General features: G+C 50.7%; 1 protein-coding gene across 1 annotated transcript; it reads left to right on the top strand.

Moving 5' to 3' along the window:
• The first annotated feature begins 14503 nt into the window (after positions 1-14503).
• Positions 14504-22715, top strand: LOC119106131 (protein asteroid homolog 1). The gene is made up of 8 exons (XM_037229728.1): positions 14504-14778; positions 15166-15340; positions 16498-16718; positions 17363-17468; positions 18252-18404; positions 21731-21859; positions 22202-22255; positions 22626-22715. Exons 1-8 carry the CDS (start codon positions 14570-14572, stop codon positions 22713-22715), a joined length of 1137 nt encoding a protein of 378 aa, XP_037085623.1. The 5' UTR covers positions 14504-14569.
• The last annotated feature ends 485 nt before the right edge of the window (positions 22716-23200 follow it).

Genomic DNA, 23200 nt, shown 5'->3' with positions numbered 1-23200 from the left:
TTAACTACAGAAAAAAAAAATATTACGGAGGGAATTTTCGTTTGTAAAGCAGCCGGTGACACACTTTTGAATACAAAACTGGGGCCCGGATAGCAAGTGCATATCAGATTTTAAAATGGCAGGCTACAACAGAAAAAACAGCAGTACTTGGAACAACGCCCCGTGCGGGAGCGAAAGCAGGCGTCGGGCCTGGCCAATTTGCGCAAGGGTACGTTATCTGGTTTCAGTGTCGCGATATGCTGTATGCGTCGCTGCTGCATCGATGCTAAAATGTGAAATAATTATAAACATCCTCAAGAAGCATGCGTAGTGATAGTAAGTTTCCACGTGATATGATAGAATAAAGAAAATATACATTGAAATCGCATCAGCTTGTAAGCGCATTGCATGTGCTTTTTCGTCAATGTGTTGCATTATTTGTCTGCAGCTGAAACGTGAAGTTGGGCACCTACCGTACTTGCGTTGTCTCAGAGGGATGGGCATGTTAAATTTCATGTGACTTTTTGGGTCTGTTTCAGTTTTTCCCTTGAAGTGTACCTGAATATGTTTGATTTCATTGTTTGACCAAACTAAAAAGCGGATAGCGATTACCCCGAAAGCTGCCGTTAAATAGAATAAGCCGGTTGAAACCTTTCACAATTTACTATGTTCCAGCTCAACAATATCTTCAAACGTATCAAAACGCATCTTGCACGGCATACAGTGCTTGGCTGGCTTTGACGAGCGTAGTCCATATCAGGAGCACGTGATTTTGAGCAGGCGCTGAGCAGAGATTTCACATTAATGCGAAATCTGTTGCATTGTTTAACTTTCGGATCAGAAGCACCGGAAGCTTCCCAGGCTGCGCAGCAAACGAAATGCCACATAGCTGACCATGCACGGCTTGACCAGGGTAGCAGCACATGAGTGGGCTGCATACATAGGTGCAGCATTTACAGAATCCCCATTCCATGTGACGCCCGCCCGGCTGCAGCATGTGGCCCATACTGCTTCTGGTGGTGGTGATGTTCTGCAGAGCAGCCGCTCGTGCGTTGTCCCCAGGTGGGTGATCGAAATGAGATTCAGAAATTGTTTTCATGGCACCAGGTCAACGACGGTTAAACTAAACTCGCGATAAATGCCGTTTCACCTGAGCTATGAGGCGTCTGCGTGTATGTGTAATGGCAGCTGGCTGAACACCCCTGAGCGTACGTTTCCGCAGCTTAGGCGCGCGTGGCTGGCCTCTGTGCCAACTTTCGGTATTGCGCGATGGCCGGCACGTCCATAGCGTCGAGTCCATAGTGTCGGGTATCATAGTGTCGTGCTCACGCCATGCTGTGTGGTCCAAGGTTTGGCGACAGCTGACATGTACTCGAATGCACTGAGCAGTATATGGAAGCGTGCGAAACCAAACAAACGAGCAAGTCAAGATCACGTATGGCGTCATAGATGTGGTCCGGTTTTCGACGGCCGCTGATGACTCGTGCGCCAGAATGCCACAGCTTTTGACCTTGATGCAAATGCGTAATGCCGTCTATGACGTGCCGAAGAGTGAGATCCAGTAACAGACAATACAAGTCAACAACGCTTGAACAATACTAGTTGGGTATTTATTTTGGGTGACATTTTCGGGGCTAGAGCATGTTTCACAAGTACCAATGCATTTAAGATATCTTTGCGTTTTGATGTGACATGATGTACATGATCTTGACAGCTTAGGTGATGGCTTCCCCGAGTTTTTTTTTGCGTCACCGAGGCTCATGCATGGTGGTAATATGCGGATCGTCACCGGTAGACCTCGGAGGGCGTAGCTGGTGTATCCAACACGGCCGTCTGTGTCTTCGGAGCATTTTGTATTAAACGGTTTGAGTGGAACCGTCTACACATGCTATTATACGCCCTATACATGCTCCTCGGCGCCCTATACAGGCTTTTGGTCGCCTTATAAATGCTCGCGGGTACCCCATACAAGCTTTCGGGCGCCCTAGAAAGCTTTCGGGCGCCACAGGCATGCTCTCGGGCGCCCAATCCTTTCCATGTGACTGGCGATAAGTAACAGATAGGCTATTTCTCCCACCACGGACTATGTACCATCGTGAGCTTCACTTTCAGACTCATTCAGGGAAACAGCATTAGATAGTTAGTGCCCGGCACACAGTCGGAAATCCTCCTTGGAATACCCCGTCCATGTTTGTTCCCGTCTGGGACAGGTCAGAGGAGCTATCGCGTTGTCATGCACCTGCGCTTGCCGCATGTTACCAGTGAGGTACTCTTAAATCCGCGTAACCACGAGCGAAGCCAGCTCAGGTGACTGTTATTGGTCTGCGTCGTGGGGAGGAAGGCCGTGCGAGCGTCACTGTTCTGAAATGTGAATGTGCCGAGATACAGACAGCTGCTGAGAGGTCACGTCTCACTTCTCTCTCTCTCTTGCAGGCGAGGCACTGACACGGGCGGAGCAGTGCGCTGCCTGCCCCGATGTGGAGTGTTTTCCACTGACCAGCACGACGTGGGCCTGTGGCCGGCCCCCAGCCGGCAGCTGGCGCAGACGCAGAGCGCGCTCTGCCTCTAGCTCTGACTCTGACAGCACGGATAGTGACATGGACTGTGACATGCCTGTCGTTGAGGAGGAGCCCTCCAGGGGCATGGAAATACCACTGGTTGGGATGTAGAGGCGCAGAGGGCGCTGACAGGCGGACGGGTGACGACAAACAGCTGCCGACCTCTAGAGCTGAGCGGACGACAAACTGCTGAAATAGCTAGCACTACCAGCACGATTTTACACCTTTTCCGTACATGTTGGTATCTTACTGGTTACATTGCAAAGCACTGGCATGCTTTGCGGAAAATAAAGCACTGCCAAAGTATCCGTGTCTTGCCGCTGTGAACGTGAACAGCGCCGACGAATCTCTACAACATGTGACACACCACTGAAACGTCCAAGAGCTGAGATTAAGAACGAGTGAGTACGAACCAAAACGGGCCGAGGAAGTCCTATTTGAGCCTCATCAGTCAGGATAAGACTGATCGAGTTGTAGGCATAGCTGAGTTGAGTGCATGTTACTGTGCTGGTTTGTGAAATAACAGTTCGGTTTAACTGAGAGTTTGTTCTCCCAATCCACTGTACTTCTTAAAATAACGTTTTTACGTAGGTTTGAGAAAAACCTCAAACTGCTCGTGGATGTCACTGCAATACGCTGAACTAAACCGAACAAACGTTGTTTTCGCTTCCTACAGTCAAAGTGATCGACACATGTGCATTGGATGTTTGTCAACTACATTCAGGACAGATTTTTTAGCCTTTCGAGATAGTCATCCTTGACAAAGAGAAGCATCATGCGGGCCTCAGACATAGGGGGAATTAACCCATTGTAGCACAGAGATCGATGCAGCTTCTTAAAGGGATTGTTTCGCATTGGTGTGGGATTTTCAACTGAAATAATCACTTGAAGATCACTCGGTGCAGTTCACAGCCCTATCCTTCTTAAGACCTAGTCCCCGTTCATTTCTAAGCTATTCGCTTGCAAAGATGTACAGGCTATTTCGGAGAGACTATTTCAAGATCACCCCGGCATCCACGGCGCCACAATGTCGTCATTCAAATCATACAATTTCATTAGTCATGCAGCGATCAAAGCCAATAAAAATATAGTCGTTAAGTCGCTCATATCTGTCATCAGTGAGCACGATTTCCAGATATAACGGCCGTCAACTAGCTATCAGTCAATGTTGTGCAAGGTACGATGGCGTAGTCAAACAATGACGCGTTGAGGAACACATCTACTTAATAGAGAAACTGTGCCACGATCCTGGTTTGCGTAAACGTGAAAATGCTTACCCCTGGTGTGCCACTGCGGTAGACTATTGTGGCTCGCCAAACACTTCTTAAGCAACATAGACTGCCAGAAACTCCAACGGAAAACGCATTAAAAATCATTCAGCTAGTTTTAAGCGTCCAAGGCAACCTGGAGTCGGCCACACACTTGAAGGGAATGTTCCACAATTGGAGACATTGAGGCAATCGTTGGATATGGTGAAATATGCTCACCTTTTAACGATCGGCATAGTTTTTAGTGGAAAGACTGCTCCAGGCAGCGCAATTATTCATTCTAGTACATATGCTCTTCAATGTGTCATTGTTTGAATACGCCATGGTACATTGAGCAACATTTATTGAGAGCCATTTGACGGCTGCTGTATCTGAAAATCATGTCCATGAACGCGAGAAACGGACGACTCGACAATGGTTTTTGTCTTGGCTTTGATCACCGCATGGCTAAGGGAATGGCAGGATTTGAATAATGTTATGATGGCGTCATGGATGCCTGGATGACTTTAAAATAGTCACACCGAATTGGTCCGGACGTCTTCGCGTTCGTTTAGCCCAGAAACTAGAGCGGTTTCAGGTCTTAGGAAGGGCAGGCCGGTGGACTGCACCGAATGATCTTCAAGATAGCTATTTCAGTTCAAAACCCATACGAATGCGAATCACGCCCTCTAATTTAAACTCGCAAAACCAACAAAGCGCACGCCCATTTAAAGGACTCTGCAAGCTGTGAGTGAGTTATTCCTTATTCGAAATCTGATGAGCCACTGAGTGGTGAGCTGACGGTAATCTTATACAGCTCCATATAAACGCTGTTTCCACCCGGGACCGAACCGGGGTCTTCCTCGTGTTAGGCGGACGTAATAGCCACTACACCACGGGAACACCTAACATGCCTCGTTTCAAACCAATAGGGCGCATGGACTCCCCGAAATAGACTATGCCCTCCCATGTTTTTCACGCAGTTTACACCTGCTTCACTATATGATGTTATCTACATGCATGCTGTTCTGAGACACATTCGTTGGAGATGTAAGGAACACCTGCAATAAAGGCGTGTTGTCGAAATATCAACCCATATATCTCTCTATTCTCCTTGGTTTTTCTACGCGGAATAAGGCTATGACTATGGCTTTATTTACATGCACAGTGTTCCTCGCAAATCTCCATTATTCGAAAGCCGAGGCATATTTTTGCGTGAATATGGGCCTACCAGACGGCCATATGAAAACTGATTTTAAATATATCAATATAATGATAGCAAATGACTGATTCCAACTGCACGCTCACACTAAACCCTTTTATGTAACGTGACGCTGGACTGGGAAATAGTCATGATATGCATGGATGGTACATATAGCTAAAATAAACCGCCCAATCTACAAAAATATAAATTTTACAGACAGCAGTGCCGCTATGTCCAGCAGCACTTCCGTCTGTGAAATAAATATTTGTGTGAGATTAGGCACTTCGGCACAAAAGTCTGGGACAAGTCATTGCAAAAACGCATGAATCATGGCGGTGTTATGCTTTATAGCGTCAGAGATGAGACAATAGATCTTATGGCACAGCACACCTTCTTCCTCCCAGTATGCTACGAACAGGTGCACAGTGCACTGAGAGGAGTCCCAATAGAAGCTTTGAGCCGCGTCTTGCACTACAAATGAGTAATTTTCAGAAAAGCGCGCTGAGGAACCACTTCGCCCTTCTTTGCTTAGGCGAAACACTGACAATGCCTATCAGCTACAAAGGGGTGTATGGTCAGTTTTGCGATTTGCTGACTAAGAGATCATGTACTGTCTTCCTTTGTTTTGGATGATTGTCACTAGCGCACAGCAATCAGTGCTCACCTACTGCTTACACCGAGTCTCACCACCTATGTCACCATCAAGGGTTGAATCACCTTCGTCGCTTTCCTCTGACTTGTCCGAGAGGACGTGACTTAAAAAATCAATACTCCCTCTTCATCGGGCCAGTCCTTGCAATCCCCTATCATGCAGTCGCAGCTTTCCGTGTCACACACCGCGCGATCAAGGAGGTCATGGTATTTCAGATCGGGAAGGCCGAGAGTGGATATGAGCAGTCTTTGATTTTGGTGATATGCGCACACGCTTACCGAATGTTTATCACTGCTGCCGGCCGTAACGCTCTGCTTCGGACAAAGTGCAACAATTGTCGAAAAAACGAAAGCAAATGTTTTTATTCCGGTTTGTAAAAGTCATACGCTTTACACAAGATCACCAAGACAGCTCTTTTTTGCATTCTACTCTTGGTTCCACCGAGCTGTCGAACCATGACATAATTGTCCTTCTTGGACGCATCCGACTGACATGGTCCGGCTTGTAAAGCAGCTTTACCTTCTCTCTGTTCGCGTCAGGAATATGCGGGATTTTCATCGCTTCAGGGAGCTCTGGCAAGAGATCATGTGACTTCGTTGGCTAGCGGCTCAACTGACCATGTGTACGGAGCCACCCTCTGTTTGTGCCTCACCAGAAAAAATGACAACCCTTCACCTTCGTACTTGTATTTTTGCACCATGAGAAGTGGGCTGGAAAAAACAGCTCATGGGTCATCCCTTTGTGGCTGAGGAAATGCTGACATATATGTTCCTTCCAATTCATAAGAAATGTACAACTTGTGCAATATTTTCCATCCCTCGCAGTAACGTCACCAGGCTGCCCTGCTTGCCCCGCCACACTCCCTAAATATGTGACACTGCCATCGCTACGCGATCGAGCTCTCTGTGGAGACGAGAAACGCAAATGTTCCTATTCTATGTGACTAGATTTTTAATTGTTAATTTTTACCTCACCGCAATTAAAGTCGTGCTCAATTTTGCGGAGAGCCCGGGACCCCCCCCCCCCCCCCACCACACACACACACTATCCCCACGCCTGTTTAGACTTGTATAAGACAGATAGGTCAAAGATGCATCTTCTCAACCAAGGACATGCTTGACGACGATGGCTTTTGCTTCAGCAATATTGCATCCATCACACATATCACAGCTGAGTACGCTTGAAACTGTCGCGAGAACACCTGCGCATGGCTGGCTTGAAACGGCTATGTGGATGCAGCAGCTACATAGCCGTTTTTGCTAATTATTGATTGCGTTATAGCCACTCAAAGATGCCTTTGTTATCTGACCTCTCAAAAACACCCGAGGCTATAGCTTGTTTACTTTTGCTCTGACCCTTCTCAAAGTTGCACAGCTGAATTCAGAGCATGAGACACTCCTCTGAAAGCATTTTCATCAAAATATGAAATATTGGGTGTCGTGCCCTTGCTGATTTGTCGTGGAATACCCGTTTTTCTCTACTGTGGTTCACAGCCTCGTGTTTGTCCGTCGTGTGTTCCCCTTATGATGTGCACGCTTTATGAAAACATGCTGCTTGCTGGTATTCATTAAAACCGTCTGATATGTCACATTCTGTTCCTCCCACATAAACTAACCCTGGGCAACGGGTGCAATAGATCTTTCATCTGATTTTCTTGTGCATTTTCCCTGCCACCCATTGACGAAAGCATGCCAAATTCTATTTCCATCTAGATGCGCTGGTCCCTTCATGACTGATTGAGCTATGCGTGGACTTAAAACTAGGCCAACTAATCCACGCTACCCTGCACCGCTCGATCGTGCGGCGGTATTCATCTTTTTCGCAATGTCGTTGTCTATAGAGGGCAGTTTTGTATAGTCAATAGGTGCCGGCCACACCTTTCCGCATCTTGTGCTGCTCGTTCTCGATGCCACCATACAACCGCAAACAAATCGGCTTCTGCTGCGCGGAATTGGGGCAAGTGGGATGGAACAATTCCTGCCGGACAGCCTTCATACGTTAAATCACGGTCAGCGGACTGGGCGACGTTAGTGGTTATTGCTTTACACAGCTGACACCAGTGCTGCTTTGGATCAGCCCCCGGCGAGGGTTGGGATGCATACAACGGGTGGTTCCGGGAAATGGCTTGCTGTTCCGGTACGTTATTCGGGCCTGCTGCAGAGTTGCCTAGCGCTCGCTCCGAACACCTGCTGTTCCGCTCAAATCCTGATTCTCTCTCGGTCTTTTCCAAACCGATAAAGTTATTTGTTTTAAATGGAGGGCATGCAGTCGGTTGCGGGCAGTCCACGCACTACAGACAACGCATGAGGCGTATGTTGCGATCCCCTTGGGAGCTGGTAAAAAAGTCTAAACTCGTAGCCGGACAGCTCGATCCTAACTTGTCGCATTGCACAAATTTACAACATATTCACTTACAGTGGCTGCCTTGTCCACCGCCGTAGCCCCGCCCGTCTAAGCACCTGTCGCCCATTTCATCCGGGGTGGAGAGCTTAAGTTCGAATTGCGTTGTCGTTCCCATTTGCCCCGACTGGGACAGCCTATGGCATGTGGCAGTCAAACATTACCAGAGGGCAGGGCGGACTGAGTGTTGCAACATAAATTTGCGCCACTGTTGGGGGTCAGGGTAAACGCAATAGACACTATTTAGCGGAGCTCCGGTCCTCGAAAAAGATGCAATCAAGAGTTTACAGCAGCATAACCAAATATCACAAAAGGTGCGCCGAAGGCCAAAAGGATTTCAGAGTAAGATCCTGCTAACAAGTATTCTAAAAAAACGTATGGTTGGAAACCCCAGCTGCCATCGATTACCACATTACCGATATAGCCGACAGCAACAGCGCCGGCGCTTTGCGGCTGTTTGAATTGACGTGTCCCTGTACCCCAGGCCGAATGTGCCCTCTGACCCTACCACCCACATGTGGGCGGCAGGATATGACGGACACAGTGCATGACATGGTTGGCATCGCTGCGGCCTCGTTCGTCACGCCGGGCGGTCATCTGGTGGGCGCGGCATGTCAGGCACGGTGGATCGCACGGCCGGGGGGCGCAGCGGCCCAGGTGGTGCGCCGGTCACTCGTTCCAATGACATCGCCAGCGTAGCTTTGTTCATGCAGGCTACGCCGGTGGAATGTGGCTTTGTTTTCAGCCGGAAGGATGGCCTTCCTCGCCGGGATTGTATCAGCAGCATTCACAAGGTTATACAACAACAAACAGGATGAGCTGCGGTCCAGCAGGCGAGTGATCACACGAGAACCTGGCCGACCACAAAAGGCACGCGCGTCTGGAGACGACCACCGCGAATCAGCCTAGTGCCGGGCGAGGTCAGCTAGGTCACGGGGTCGCCCTCGGCAGCATAGCGTCGGCAGCTTCAGCAAAAGGGCGAAACGGCATCGTACCGAATCCTTCCAAGGGCAGTCGCTATTTTTTTCTCGGAAAGAAGTACTTGTTGCCGTATATATATATATATATATATATATATATATATATATATATATATATATATATATATATATATATATATATATCTATATCTATATCTATATCTATATCTATATCTATATCTATATCTATCTATATATATATATATATATATATATATATCATGGGTGTAGGAACAGGGGGCAAGGAGGACATGACCCCTCACTTTTCAAGGTGGAAGAGGGGCAACAGTGTTAACTGACCCCCTCACTCTTCAGATTAAGGTTGCCTTTAGTTTACTTTTGCAACACGGTAAACATACATGCCGATTTGCCTGGTTCACCGACTATCTTCCTTAAGATGTGTCATCTTTTTCGTTTCCTCATTGGCCATCGCTTTATATTACAGTTACAGGCTAACGCCGGGCGGCCTATGGAGACTGCAACGCCGGGCGCCGAGGTTGTCGTAGTTATGACTTGCGAGCGCGCATGTTAAAAACAATATTACATAGTTGTTTATCCTCAATCGATTCTGACTGAATCTTGAACATTTTAAGACAAAGATGGATTAGCTATGTTAATACAAATTTGGGACCCCATTTCATCTACAACCTACGTTCGGGGAGTCCTCAATTCAGGGAGTCCTCAACATCTCTGAAGAGCACAGAAAACATAGAACTGTAGTCTATGTGACAATCATTGGACCACCTGCGGCGATCACGCATGTTGTTACGTCAGAAAAGGTTTCCATGCTGATCCGGGGCCAACTATGAGGGCCAAAAGACCTCCCGTGTCAAGGAGGGGAACAATATATGAAAAATCCTTCTAATAGGCTCCGGATTGACAAGAAGATTCCGTCCGCGTCGCAACAACGACATTGTTGACCACATTGTTGACCACTCAATTTACGATCACATTTTCATCTTCAAATTTCGATCAACATATCGATCTACAATTGACCTTTGCAATGTCCTTAATATCTATAGAACCCAGATAAAACATTCTGACAAAGACTCTGGATTCGATCGGTTTATATATCTATACCCGCTAAACCACTGTAAATTAAGGGCACCGGTGATTAATTCCATGCGGTGGTTCAACGCCTAACATGCACAGCTTACTGACTTGAAAATACAAAAAGAGTTGAGGTGCATGAAAGGTGCATGAAAAATCTGCCGCACCATGAGCCATTGATTCACATTCGAAATTCTAACCAGCTTACGTCCAGGCCGTATTTCGGCATCTGCGCTGTGAATGCAGATGCCTTCTCAATGATCCAAAATGTCTACCCGCTCGTGGAATTTCGCGTCCGCAAGAAAGACAATGTTAAAGTGGAAGAAAAATCTTGGGAAGCTGGATAGCCTTATTTGCCGAATGACATATACGAGTTATACAGGCAAGATTCAAGGCAAGCTCCTGAAATACGCCCTGAGCTTGCTCCCCCCCCAAATTTTTGAAGCGCCCCTACACCTATGGTATAAATATATATATATATATATATATATATATATATATATATATATATATATATAATGAAATACATAAGCAACCAAAAAGAAAGACGCAGCTTAGGTTTTGAGACTGCTTTCCACAGGCTTTTTGTACATTGATCACGACTTTGGCACCCACCCACTGCGGCATTGATCGTCAACAACGCTCATGACTTCATCTATGTCCTTTTGTATTTCATGGATTTGCATGATTCACGAATTCATTACGAGTGTAATGTTAGCGAACGAATAGGGGAAACGGAAGAAGATATAGGCATATCTCCTTAGCCAATCTAGTCGTGTAGGCGTGAACGTGCGATTATATGATCCACCCACGACAAACATTATTGTATCCAATTAAATACTGGGCTCGACTATGCTAAGTTTTACTAAATAATCCCTTCAGGTTGCATTGATGGTAATGTCAGCATGTGATATCAAAGTGTGCAAGTTATGGGAAGCAACACGTATCAAGAAAGGAAGAAAGGGCCACCTGTTTAAGTGGTTACAAGGGTATTGCACTAAAAAGCGAAATATAGGGGAGACATAGATATATGTATATATATATATATATAATATATATATATATATATATATATATATGATATATATATATATAATGTATATATATCCCCTAATAAAATAAATTATATAATTATATAATGTATATATATATTATATATATATATATATATATAACACATATATATATATATAATATGACTATATATAGATATTATATATTATATAATCCCCTAATAAATATATATATATATATAATAATTTGTTTTATGTACGGCATGCAAACTACTATAAGTCCAATGCATAACAGTAGCCTGCCTTGAGTATTAACACTGCGCTGGGTGGCCCGCGCCGAATACCTAGCTTCGGGTGGAGGGTTAATTCGACCCCATGATATCTCACAAACTAAGGGAGCTTAGACAGACGAAATCACGGGGTGTCTTGGGCTTGATACCTAAACTCAGGCTGTGGTCAAAATTTGAGGGGTCCAAGGTGATGACCCTTGGGTTAAATGAGGTCAAACAAGGTCAAATTCCAGGTTGGTATCCAAAATGCTCCCAAACCTTCTCATGCAACCAATCTGAGCCTAGATGGCTTTTCTTAGCAAAAGTTCACTGGTGCTCATTTAATTTCAGTAACTTTATGTGACCTCTTGAAGGTCATACGGACCAAAACATGCAACACTGCTTTGGTTTTTGCATTTGAGTAAGCGTTAAGTGTTACGCTAGGAAATATGTTCTTAGAACGAAATGTTGACCTGGGTCATTTTAGGCCAGTGGCCTATTCTGACTTCTAGGAAGTCAATGGAAGATGCATAATGCGCCGCCTGTTATCAATAAGTTCCAAATGTGCGCCAAAAACTACCCCATACAGCAAGCTCTGCAGTGATAGAACAAGTTGGCTTTGACCTTGGTTTAGCCTTCATATCTGACCCTAGGTCAATACAATCTGTTACTTTAGTTGTTTTGTTGTCTATGAGGCCATCACAGAGATGCATGGCTTCGTTTAACATTCCGTTGCACCAGATTGAACGATTCCCCAGAAACTCTCTTTGCTAAATCCATGGCCTGACTTTGACCTAATGTAGGTGATAAGCTTTATAAGATACAACTGAGGGTTTGATACTAAATAGTATGCTATTCATTTGTATACAGCTATACCAAATTTAGCGTGGCTACACCGCGCCGCTCAGAAAGCATTCCGGGAAAAACCTTTGGAGGGTCAAATTGAACCCTCACCCGGGCGCGTGTTAACAGCAAGACGCCAAGCGTGGGCAGGACTTCATCTGCAACATGACGATCAAGCTGGATGATGGCACCAGGAGGAGCCGAATGATTGGACGACAGAGACTTGTCTTCCGTAGTTTTATTCTAGTCCTAAGTTTTACGTGGGAACTCGCATGCAAATTTGCACAGGTAGGTTGAATGGATCCTTAGCTAATTTGATTGGGAGGTACACGTAGGCCGATGCCTTCAGCGTTGCTTGGATCATTCACCTCGTTGATCAGCAAATCTGAAACTTTACTTACCAATATACGCACAAATGCACAATATAATATAATACGGTCTGTCAACAGATTTCATGTTCCGCTGAAACGGATCACACACACTATCACATCACTCATGCCAGTCCAACATCGGCCGAGCAATGTCTGGCAGATGGTCTCACAACACCCGAATCAACACGGCCTGTGTGTGCGAACGCTGGGCATTCCAAACGCGGGGCCATCTTGTGGCTGCGCCCAGACAGGTGGCAACCCTTTGAATTCGCAGCTTTTTAAATGTTCAAGACGTGAGAGCAGCCTTTTGACAATCTGAGGGTGGAGAATCGCTGAAAAAAATGCTCTCCCTCTACTTTATTGCGAGATCAACTTTTGCAATATTTACTCATCCCTTCAAAGAGCATCGTCAGACTGCCGTACCCCTCACCACTGCTCAACTCCGTGAAACCGCCAATGTCACGCGCACCTGTGACTTCTGTGAAGATCAGTAGCGTAGATGTTCCTTTTTTACGGTACTTGATTCGATCCTTTGTTGTTTTTTTTTTTGGCGTCCCGGAATCATATTTATGTTCAATTATGTAGGGAGCCCAGGCCGGTAGAAAGACTGAAACAGTTTTGGATAGATTTTCGGCAGGGTCTAAAAACCGGCATGTGACGCAGACACACAAGTTTTCGGAAACGGCTTGTCTGATCGCCTTGAAACCTTCACCAATCGATTCCGTGCATTGAGATGAGTCATGGGGAGGTAATATCGTGACCTGACCTGGGGTCAAACACCTCGAAAACGCTAAACGAAAATTTTACATGCAAACAGAGCCTATCGGACCGATCACCGTGAAACCTTCACCATTGGATGCCCCATACCTGATACTCTGTGGCAGTGCCCCATTTAGCGACCCTAGGTCAGGTCAAAAGTCGTCAAATTTCACGAAGTCCAAAATTTTTGCTGGTAGACAACTTTTAGCTACCAAGCCTTACCATTCAGTGTGCCATCTGCCCTAATTCCCTGTTGAAGCTGCAAGTGTGATGCCATTTATAATCATGTATTTTCCTTTCTGCTTTTTCCGGAGCAAAAGTGCGGCTTGGTTAGGCTGGCCTTATGAGATGAAATTTCTACTTAGCGGAGGTGCTGTGCTGAAAATTATGCGCCGAGTTATGCATGGTATCGCCATGATTAACACCTCCGCTAGGAAGAAACTCAACCTCACGGGACCAGCCAAACCAAGCTGCACATTTTCTCGGGAGCAAACATAGGGGAAAAGATAATGGTAAATGGCACCACGCTTGCAGCTTCAACGGAGAATTAAGGTAGATGGCATACTGAATGGCACGGTTTGGCAGCTATCGGCGTGGTAGATTCTGAACTATACGTAGTTTGCCAGCAAGAATTTTGGACTCTGAAATTTGGCGACTTTTGATCTGACCAAGGGTCACCAAATCTGGAACTGCCAGAGAATCAGGCATGGGGCATCCAATGGTAAAGGTTTCACAGTAATCGGCTTGGTAGGTTCTGAGCTGTAAGTTGTCCGCAAACAATAATTTTATGCTGTGAAATTTGTCGACTTCTAACCCAACCTAGGGACACGGCGGTCGACTGGCCACTGGGCTCAGACACCAAATGTGGAACTGCAGTAGGCTTTGAGAGGTGTTTGACCTCAGGTCAGGTCTCGAACTACCTCTCCATGACTCACTTCAATGCAAATAATCGATTGGTAAAGGTTTCAAGGCGATCAGACGAGGCGTTTCGGAAAACGTGCGTGGCTGCGTCATATGCCGGTTTTTAGACCCTACCTGACTTCTCTTTTGTTTCTATTGGCATTTTGGGATGGCTACAATTTCGGCGCGCTGTTGTCAAAACTACTTTGAGGATGTGTGCGAAAACGCACGTGCGAATTGGGGGCCACCGTACGCAGGCCCGCGGGGAGCAGCGGGAGGGATCTGGGTTGCGTGGCGGTGGGGTCTATCGTGGCTGTTGTACGACCGTATAAGTTTAATCCAGAATGGGTGTTCGTGGTCTCTCAACCTTCGTGAAAAAACACCAGGATGAATTTCTTAGCAGGCATGAACTTTGCAATGAAGTTGTGGTCATCGATGGAGATAATCTGATTTACCGTTTGAGTAGCACATGTAAAGGCTTAAATTCTGCTTTTGGAGGAGACTACAAGAAGTATTCATCTAAAGTGGAAGAATTCTTCCGGAACTTGATGAAGTAAGTAGTAGAATGTAAATATCTGTAATGTGAAGGTCAAATTAGGGTTCTTCATTTTCTTTAATCATTATCTATGTCACCTGTCTCTGTATTGTATAAATATAGTTATGCAAGCATCTGGAAAGGCAGCCCAGCACCTTAGCTTAAGCACATTAATCATGTAGGTGGTAATTTTATGTTGCATTCAATGTGACCATGCATGTCAAAAGTTTGGGATTGTCTTGTGAACCTCTGTGTTGGCAAGGAAGCAAGTGCATTATGTCATTGCAAGTTGATGTAACAGACAAATATATGTGTTACTGCTTGAAATATTATCTGATTGGCTATGTTTTATCTGTGATGATTCCAGCTTTGACACATTGACACTTGGCTCCTATTACATTCTAGATGTGAGATCACACCCATTGTGCTGCTGGATGGTGGATCAGATCCAAGCAACCGCAAGTTGAAAACGGCATTTAAGAGACTTAATGAAAAATTGGAAAGGACAACAAAACTTACCCCATCATCACAGGGCAGACATACATGTCTTCCACACCTTTCTAAAACCACTTTTCTTGAGGTAAGTCTACTTTTACAATTTGGTGCTGCAAATTATTGTTACAGCTTCTCAGGTCTCATTGGGGAAAGGGAGAGTGCATTCTTTTTAAGTCTAGCCCAAGGTACAGATCATTACATTTCATATGAATTGCTGGTTTTGACCATATATGTGCAATGCTAGAGATGACCCTGCCTCACCTTAGCAAAAAATTAATAACTTGTTTTCATCACTCTCTGGGTGTGTAATGGCAGTCATTGCCATAGACAGCAATACATTACTTGATATGGTCACCCACCAGCATCTTTGTGAAAGCCAGCAGCCATTCATACTCTGAATACAGGTGTTCAGACATTATAAATGGCCACAGTCAATTACATTGAGACTGTGATGTTGCTGATAAGATTAGGTTTAATTCCATTGGTAACACCTTATCTTGGGTATGTATGTTCTTAATGTACACATTAATTTACCAGCCAGTACATATCTGTTGTACCAGAATGCCAGTCAGGCAACCACACCACCAACACTACAATCACTACAGAATGCTGAAGTGTTTTGTTGTCTGTGGGCTCTATCATGGCCCACATATAAGTCATGGGTTCACTGCACTGCGATGCTCAGGGGATAGAGGCAAAATGGCCTAGTGGTTAGCACCTTAAGCCGTGGACTGGGGAAGGGGGCTGGTTACGCCATTGCCCTGCAATGTTAACGTGCCCAATGCAGTCACTGGCACTCTGTAAGAGAGTGGAACGATATGTGCCGCTCGCCCTTTAAAATAAGCTGTGGCGTTTTTTTCTATTAGTGACGTGACTGCACAGCAAAAAGCGCAACCACTGGATCAGTATTTGATTGACAGGATCAAACAAGCCAAGCAGCCACACCATCATCCCCTCCTTATGGATATGGCAGTAACACCCCTGATGACATGATGCTACACAAGATCCTCGTGCTGCAGTCCGCGAGTGGTTGTAGTTATTGGAGTTTAGCAGTGTGCTGCAACTGATGTCAGCAAACACCATCCCTATTGTTTGGCCAGCACTGTCAACATTCCGAGGGACGTCTGGTCTGCCACCCCCACTGGTGCCACCCACGTTAGCGGTGCCCTCTGCGCACAGCACACCCGCGCCCTCTGCGCACAAGCACATAGACCTGTCCTGACCCACCCGCGGCCCGTGCAGGTGCTGCGCCGGCTGCGCGTGTCGCACGCCGTGTGCGACTTCGAGGCGGACGAACCGCTGGCAGCGCTGGCCGCCCACCTCGGCTGCGCCGTCGTCAGCGACGACACCGACTTCTTCGCGTTCGGCGTGCCCTGCGTGCCGCTCGGCTCGCTGGCGGCCGCGCCGGAGCGGACTGACGACGGCCGCTGGTACACCGAATGCGTGCTCTTCCGCCACGATCGGTGAGTCGTGTCCCCAGCCGCCACGGCAGTGGTGAAAAGTCGCGGAGAGCAGTTCCAGTAGTCATGAATAGGGTAATCGGCGCCTGCGACCACTATGACTATAGGCGGTTCCAACCCTGGTGAAAAGCGCGTCCGAGGAAAGTGTCCTGCGGCGGGGTCGAACCCACGCCTTCCGATCTGGAGCCAGGCCGTCAGCCACGCGGTGAGTGTGCGTAATCGGGGCTTTACGACGCGCTCAGCTGCGGAGGCCTTATGGCTTCGCCTGCCTCTCCCAGGCAAGAAGGGCGGGCACCGCGGGGAATCGAACCCTGTACCCCTGGTTTCCCGGACCGTGTCGTGATTAACGCAGACGCGCTAACCACTACGCTATCGGACGGAAAGTCCTGCGGCGTCGGCTGTGGGTCCCGTCTGATCGCCGGTCAGGTGGGGGGAGGGGGGGGGGAGGGGATCGGTGTAACGGTTCCGCTCGTGCTTGCTATTGTGCTGCACCCGTATTGCTCTGTGTGGAACGGATGTGGACTCGGATGCGAGGCTCCACGACATAAAATGACACGAACTTCACATGGCCATCTCTAAGCAGTCGTCAGCGACCGCCCAGCGCGTGACACGCCCGCCGCCGTCGCTACTTCCCGCCTCCTCCGCAGCTTCATGGCACACTACGGCCTGAAGCCGCGCCTCATGCCGTTGTTCGCCTGCCTGCTCGGCAACGACTACATCAGCCCGGCGGCGCTGCAGAAGTTCTTCCTGCACGTGCCGCGGCCGTACGGCGAGCGGCGCGGCCGGCCGTCCGAGCGGCGCATTCGCGGCCTGCTCGCCTGGCTCCGCCGCCACGACGCCCCGCAGCCGGCCCTGGACGAGGTGAGCGGGCTCCCGGTGGGCGTGGGTGGCTCGAGCTGGTCACAGACGGGTGGCCGGGATAGGCCGCTGTAGGCGTAAGTGTGCACAGGGTTTGCGCTTGGGGTGCGCATGGGGAGTCTTACGCTGTTCAGGCACACGGTGCGTGGCGTCGCGCTGCACTTTGATGTAGCGGCAGCGGCTGGAGTAAATGTATTTTTCTTTTTTGCTTACCACTGCGCTGGTCGGCTGGGAATGAAACCCGGGGATCCTGCAGTCTTCAGTGTGTCTGTATACAGTAGCTGAGAGGCTGGTTAGAAGATGTCACGCGGCTGTAACTAACCATCTCAATAACTCGGTGACATGTGCGGCGCGTGGCAAAAATGTCTGCTTAAAGTGAGACGATCCATCCGGCCGCACATTTTTCGTGATATAAATGTTGTTGATGTCGGTGACCCACAATGGCTGCACCCCTCTAAACCTCCACGCTCACGTCATGGACGCACAGGCTCGTAAGTGCAAAGTCGAGGCGCCGGTAGTTCTTCAACAAGCCAAGTGTGATAGCAAGGATGCAGCTACCTCACGCGCTACTGGTGATTCGGCTGACCGCTCAGCGCGACCACCCGGTGGGGCGCGTGCACTGACGCCGACCCAGCGGACCCCGTGCGATGCTGACGACGCTCTGGACGCCGTGCTCAGGTGATGACGCAGCTGAAGAAGGAGGAGCGGCCGACCGTTCTCGCCCTGGTCCGGCGGTCGATGGCCAACTACGTCCTGCCGTCCACTGACCTGCTGCAGTGGCTGGAGCTGCCGCCGCACGTCCTGGCGCGGGCGCGGGGCTGCGAGCGCCCGGTAGGTCGGCCGCCCGTGTGCCGCTCACTGGCCGCGGCTGGCTTCATCGTTTCGGGTGTGCAGGCCATCCCTGGGGAGATGTGTAACATGAAAGTCTGGCCCCAAGGTCCCAGTCGTGATCATGGAGCTGCTTTCTGTGGTAGACAAACCCGAACGACGTGTAGCGTACGGTTACGGATGCGGGAGGCTGAAGAGTTTCTCTCTTTGTTCTGCTGTGCTTTCTGAATCATTGGAGTACACGTCTCGCAGCTCTGTGAGTGTACATATATGTCCGGCTCCTTTAACCCTGTATTCGTCCGTCCATTCATATCCTTAAAATTCAAAGGCCCTGTAGCTTTTGTAACGGCTGTAACCATCCGCATGGCGTTCGTTTGCCATGGGATGTCTGAAATGTACCTCAAAATCGTGTTGCGGTCGTGAATAACATGAAGGTGCCCTCTCTATGCGCCCCCACGACGTCCTGGCCTGGCGCCAGATCTCCGACAGGTGTCGATGTCCTGATGGTGTCCTGGCTTGGCACCAGACCCCCGACAGGTGTCGGTGTCCTGATTGCGTCCTGGCTTGGCACCAGACCCCCGACAGGTGTCTGTGTCCTGATGGCGTCCTGGCTTAGCGTCAGATCTCGGACAGGTGTCGGTGTCCTGATGGCGTCCTGGCTTGGTGCCAGACCTCCGACAGGTGTCGGTGTCCTGATGGCGTCCTGGCTTAGCGCCAGATCTCGGGACAAGTGTCGGTGTCCTGATGGTGTCCTGGCTTATCGCCAGATCTCGGACAAGTGTCGGTGTCCTGATGGCGTCGTGGCTTGGCGTCAGATCTTCGACAGGTGTCGGTGTCCTGATGGTGTCCTGGCATGGCGCCAGATCCCCGACAGGTGTCGGTGTCCTGATGATCGCCTGGCTCTCTCCAGGCCCTGCTCGAAGCTGACCCGCCGGTCGCCGACCCCCAACTGCCGGCCACGGCCCAAATGTCTGGTGACGAGGTCCCACCTGCGGCTCGGGAGTCCAGCCGGTCACCGCCGCGCAGTGCTGGCGAGTCCGAGTCCACGCAGCCGCCCGCTGCCGATGAGTCCGAGCCCGCGCTGCTGCCCGCTGCCGATGAGTCCGCGCCCGCCCTGCTGCCCGCTGCCGACGTGCCCGCGCCTGCGCCCGCGCTGCCGCCCGCTGCTGGGCGGTCGGAGCCGGGGCAGCGGCCGCCGGCCGGGCAGCCGGGCGCCGGTCTGTTGCTGAACGGTCAGCCGCCTCCGCCCTGGCTGCTGGACGCGCTGCGCCGAGGGCGACTAACGTCTGACGTCATCAACATCGTCTGCGGCCAGCCGCTGCTGCAGGAGCCGCAGGTAGGTGGCGGCGGCGGCGCAGGCTTCAGGCGGCTGGGTGATGGCTGCCGGGTGTCCCGCGTCAGCCCGCCGCTGCTCGCGTGCGCTCGCCCTCGTCTTTGATGAGCCGCGGCTCGATGCGACTATGTCGTCATCCGTGGCATGGTAGGTGCATGCGTCGCTTGTTGTGGATGCATTCATTCGTATGTCTGGCCGACTCTAGAACGGGCCTCAAAAGCTCAGCCAGCAAAGATTCGGAAGCCGGTTTCGAGGTGGAGGTAAAGGAAATCCGAAGGCGGAATATGACGGAATGTCAGATACGTTGCTTCATGTTCACGTTCATTGAATTGCCTGCTAATTCCGGGTTCGGAAATACTTCGCGGACGCAAGCGTGGTTCATCAACTCACGCGTCAATTCAGTCTGCGATCGCATTCAGCGTGATGCAAGGTTCCAACGCAGTGGAGAAATCGCGCACACTGAACGAAGATATGAGGTCACATGTCGTGGTGCGCGCAGCATCGTCTAATCGCCTTGCAAGGACGTCGTTCTGTCGTGAAGTAATGATGTGGCGCCAGCATTGGCGAATGATGTCGACTTCATTTGTTCTGTCATGAGCGTCACGAATCATGTCGTCTCTGGGCGTTACAACACACTCAGCTGCTGCGCTAACGCGGGCGCGTTAACTACCGCGCCACCGGCGCCCCTACGAGACAAGTTGAGGGGACGCACGCACTGGGGTTGTGTCGAAGAAATGTGATTTGATGGTATTCTGGATTCATATTTACCCGGAAGCATATGAACCTTTGTCTCCCTCACAAGCTGTAATGTTATCATAAGGCGCATTTCTGCTGTGAATTTTTAGACAAAGTATGTGGAGTGTGAATTCAGCAAACTTGACCCGTTTTGTCTTGGCCGATCGTTAAGTTTGTTTGAGGTCGACTTCGCACACGACTTGTGGATTGATGTTACATTCGCGGGGCAGCAGTTATAGCAGAGCATTTGATAGGAATTGTGGAAGACCGATCTCTTCTCGATGAGCTCTGTTCACAGTCGATGAGCCTTGCGCTGCAGGTTGCTGCTCTGAGGTCATTAATGGTGGCAGGTCATTCCGAAGGGCATTAATGATGGCAGGTCATTCCGAGCACGCCAAGTTTTGAAAAATGATCAATCAATCAATCCATTTCTTCCCAAATGAAAGATACCGCATTGGAAGACCTACGGGTTTGGGGCGAGAGCAGCAGCCGTTGGTTGTTACATGGATGGCACAACCAGGGAACGCGTCGGAACGAAGCATGTAAAACACAGCGCACGCAAGCACGCATACAACGTTGACTAAATCGCCTCAGCTCCCCCCGCTGTCGCCACTCCTCAACATCCGTCCCGCTCTTGCCACTCCTCAACACCCGCCCCGCTCTCGCCCCTCCTCCACACCCACCCGGCTCTCGCCACTCCTACACACCCGTCCCGCTCTCGCCACTCCTCCACACCCGCCCCGCTCTCGCCCCTTCTCCACACCTGCCCCGCTCTCACCAATCCACACCAGTCCCGCTCTCAGTCCTTGAAATTTATCAAATTGTTACGTGAGTTAAACTCTGTATAATGGGACTATAGATGCTGCGGACATGATTCAATTTTCATATACTTAGGCGTGAAAGAGTGTGATGCATTTAGATCCAACTGTGTTGAAAAGGTGTGACCGTTGTCTGTGTCTCTGCCTCTGTGTGACTGTGTCTCGAGCGTTGTCCACCCTTATGTAATGTGCAATTGGTCATTTGGTGTCCGGAACAAAGCCCCCGCCCCGGCCCTGCAGCTTAACTTCCCCCTCCCCCCCATCAGCTCCCCCATTCCCACCCCCCACCCGCACTCCAGTGATCGCATTCGGCGGGCTGTGGTACGGTGCCGGTTTGCCAACCACGTGTTGGTTCCCGCGGTGTCCACCAGATGTCGGCTGAGCGGCGCCGTCCCGGCGTGGAGCCTCACTGCCGCCGTACTGACTGTTCTCTCTGGCTGCAGGTGGAGGACCAGTCGCAGGAGCCGGCCTGCGCCTGCGTGGAGCCGCTGTTCCGCTGGATGGTCGGCTGCGTGCACGGTGCGCGCGATGTCCCCGTCCACCAGTACCGGCGCCAGGGGGCGGGCCGCAGCGTGGGTCGGCGGCGCATTCTGCCCGACCCGGTCGCGCCGCCGCTGCTGGCCGCCGCCGCGCTGGACGCCGAGCAGCGGCGCCTGGCCGTGCTGGCCGCGCTGGGCGCGCCGCCTGCGCTCGTCGACCCCGTGCCGCCGGCGCGTCAGCTGCTGGCCGCCGCGCTCGGCTACTGGCGCCGCCACGCGGCCGGCACCGTCAGCGCTGCGCACGTGGGCGCGCTGCTGCTGGCGCCGCGGCGCGCCGCCGCCGGCCTGGCGCCGCTGGCGGCCGCCGATCCGTGCCTGCTGTCGGGCGAACGGCAGCCCGACCGCCGTCTGCTGCACCAGCTGGCGCAGCTGCAGTGCGTCCTGGCGCAGGCGGCCAACGTGAACGCGCTGCTGCGCACGCCGCTGCCGGTGACGTCGCCGGCCGAGCTGCTGGCCGGCCCGCTGTTCTACAACGCGACGCTGGAGCTGCGCCGCGGCGGGCTGGCGCGCGCCGCCGACTGGCTGGCGCCGCCGGCGCTGGCCGAGTGGCGCCGAGAGCTGGCGGAGCTCTGCCGCGCGGCCGAGGTGGCGCCGGAGCTGCCGGCGGCGCGGCCATGTCCGCCCGGCCGCGCCGCCGCCGCCGCCACGAGGAGGCGGCCGCCGTGCCGCGACAGGCCGGCGCCGCGGCAGGGACGGCGTCGCGTCCTCGGAGGAGGACTCGGCGCGGGAGGACGGCTCGTCGGAGCGGGCCAGGCCGCTGGACGCGGGCGGTGACGCGCAGCCGACGGCCTCGCCCAAGCGGCCGCGCCGGCCCGACCCCCAGCTGGTGGGCAACAAGTTCGCCGCCCTGCTGCTGGATGAGGATGATGCATCTTCGGACGACAGCTGACGCGCCAGTAACAATTGTCGCCGCGAGCATTCGTGGCGCGCGAGATGACCCAGTGTGTGTGTGTTTTTTTCAGAGCGTTTAAGTAGTCTGGTTTTCAAAGAAAATTGGACCTCTTTGAATTCGCTTCATTTGTACATATGGACAGAGGCAGCGCAGGTGTATTTCCTATTTTGAGCTGTGATTGCCTGATGCAAAAGTCGAGTAGGAAAAGCCAACCAGTGTCCTTCCCATATGCTCACAGGACGCGGTTAAAAAGCCATACATGCTGCAGACTGACTTTATTAATACGGCCGTTGGTCGAAAACTTTGCGAGCGCTTCATCTGTGGGCGCCGGCAAGTTGTGTGCGCCGTCTGAGAAGTTTGCGTCGGAGACGCGTCTGAGTGGGACGCGCGCCGAGCCCGTGTTCTTGTCGAGATTGACCAGCGCAGCGTGCTGGCCTTATGAACGATCGCTGGCCTCCGGGCAATGCAATACCGCGTCGAGC

Source organism: Pollicipes pollicipes, unplaced genomic scaffold (assembly GCF_011947565.3).
Source record: "Pollicipes pollicipes isolate AB1234 unplaced genomic scaffold, Ppol_2.1 Scaffold_6138;HRSCAF=7277_pilon_pilon_pilon, whole genome shotgun sequence".
NCBI lineage: Eukaryota > Metazoa > Arthropoda > Thecostraca > Pollicipedomorpha > Pollicipedidae > Pollicipes > Pollicipes pollicipes.
Note: the sequence above shows the minus strand (reverse complement) of the source record. Positions and strands in the feature narration are given on the sequence as shown.

Excerpts from the sequence above, each read along its gene's own strand:
- LOC119106131 (XM_037229728.1), top strand. The coding sequence starts at position 14,570 with ATGGGTGTTCGTGGTCTCTCAACCTTCGTGAAAAAACACCAGGATGAA. Across the intron at positions 14,779-15,165 it reads TTCTTCCGGAACTTGATGAA|ATGTGAGATCACACCCATTG; the intron begins GTAAGTAGTAGA and ends ATTACATTCTAG. Across the intron at positions 15,341-16,497 it reads CTAAAACCACTTTTCTTGAG|GTGCTGCGCCGGCTGCGCGT; the intron begins GTAAGTCTACTT and ends CGGCCCGTGCAG.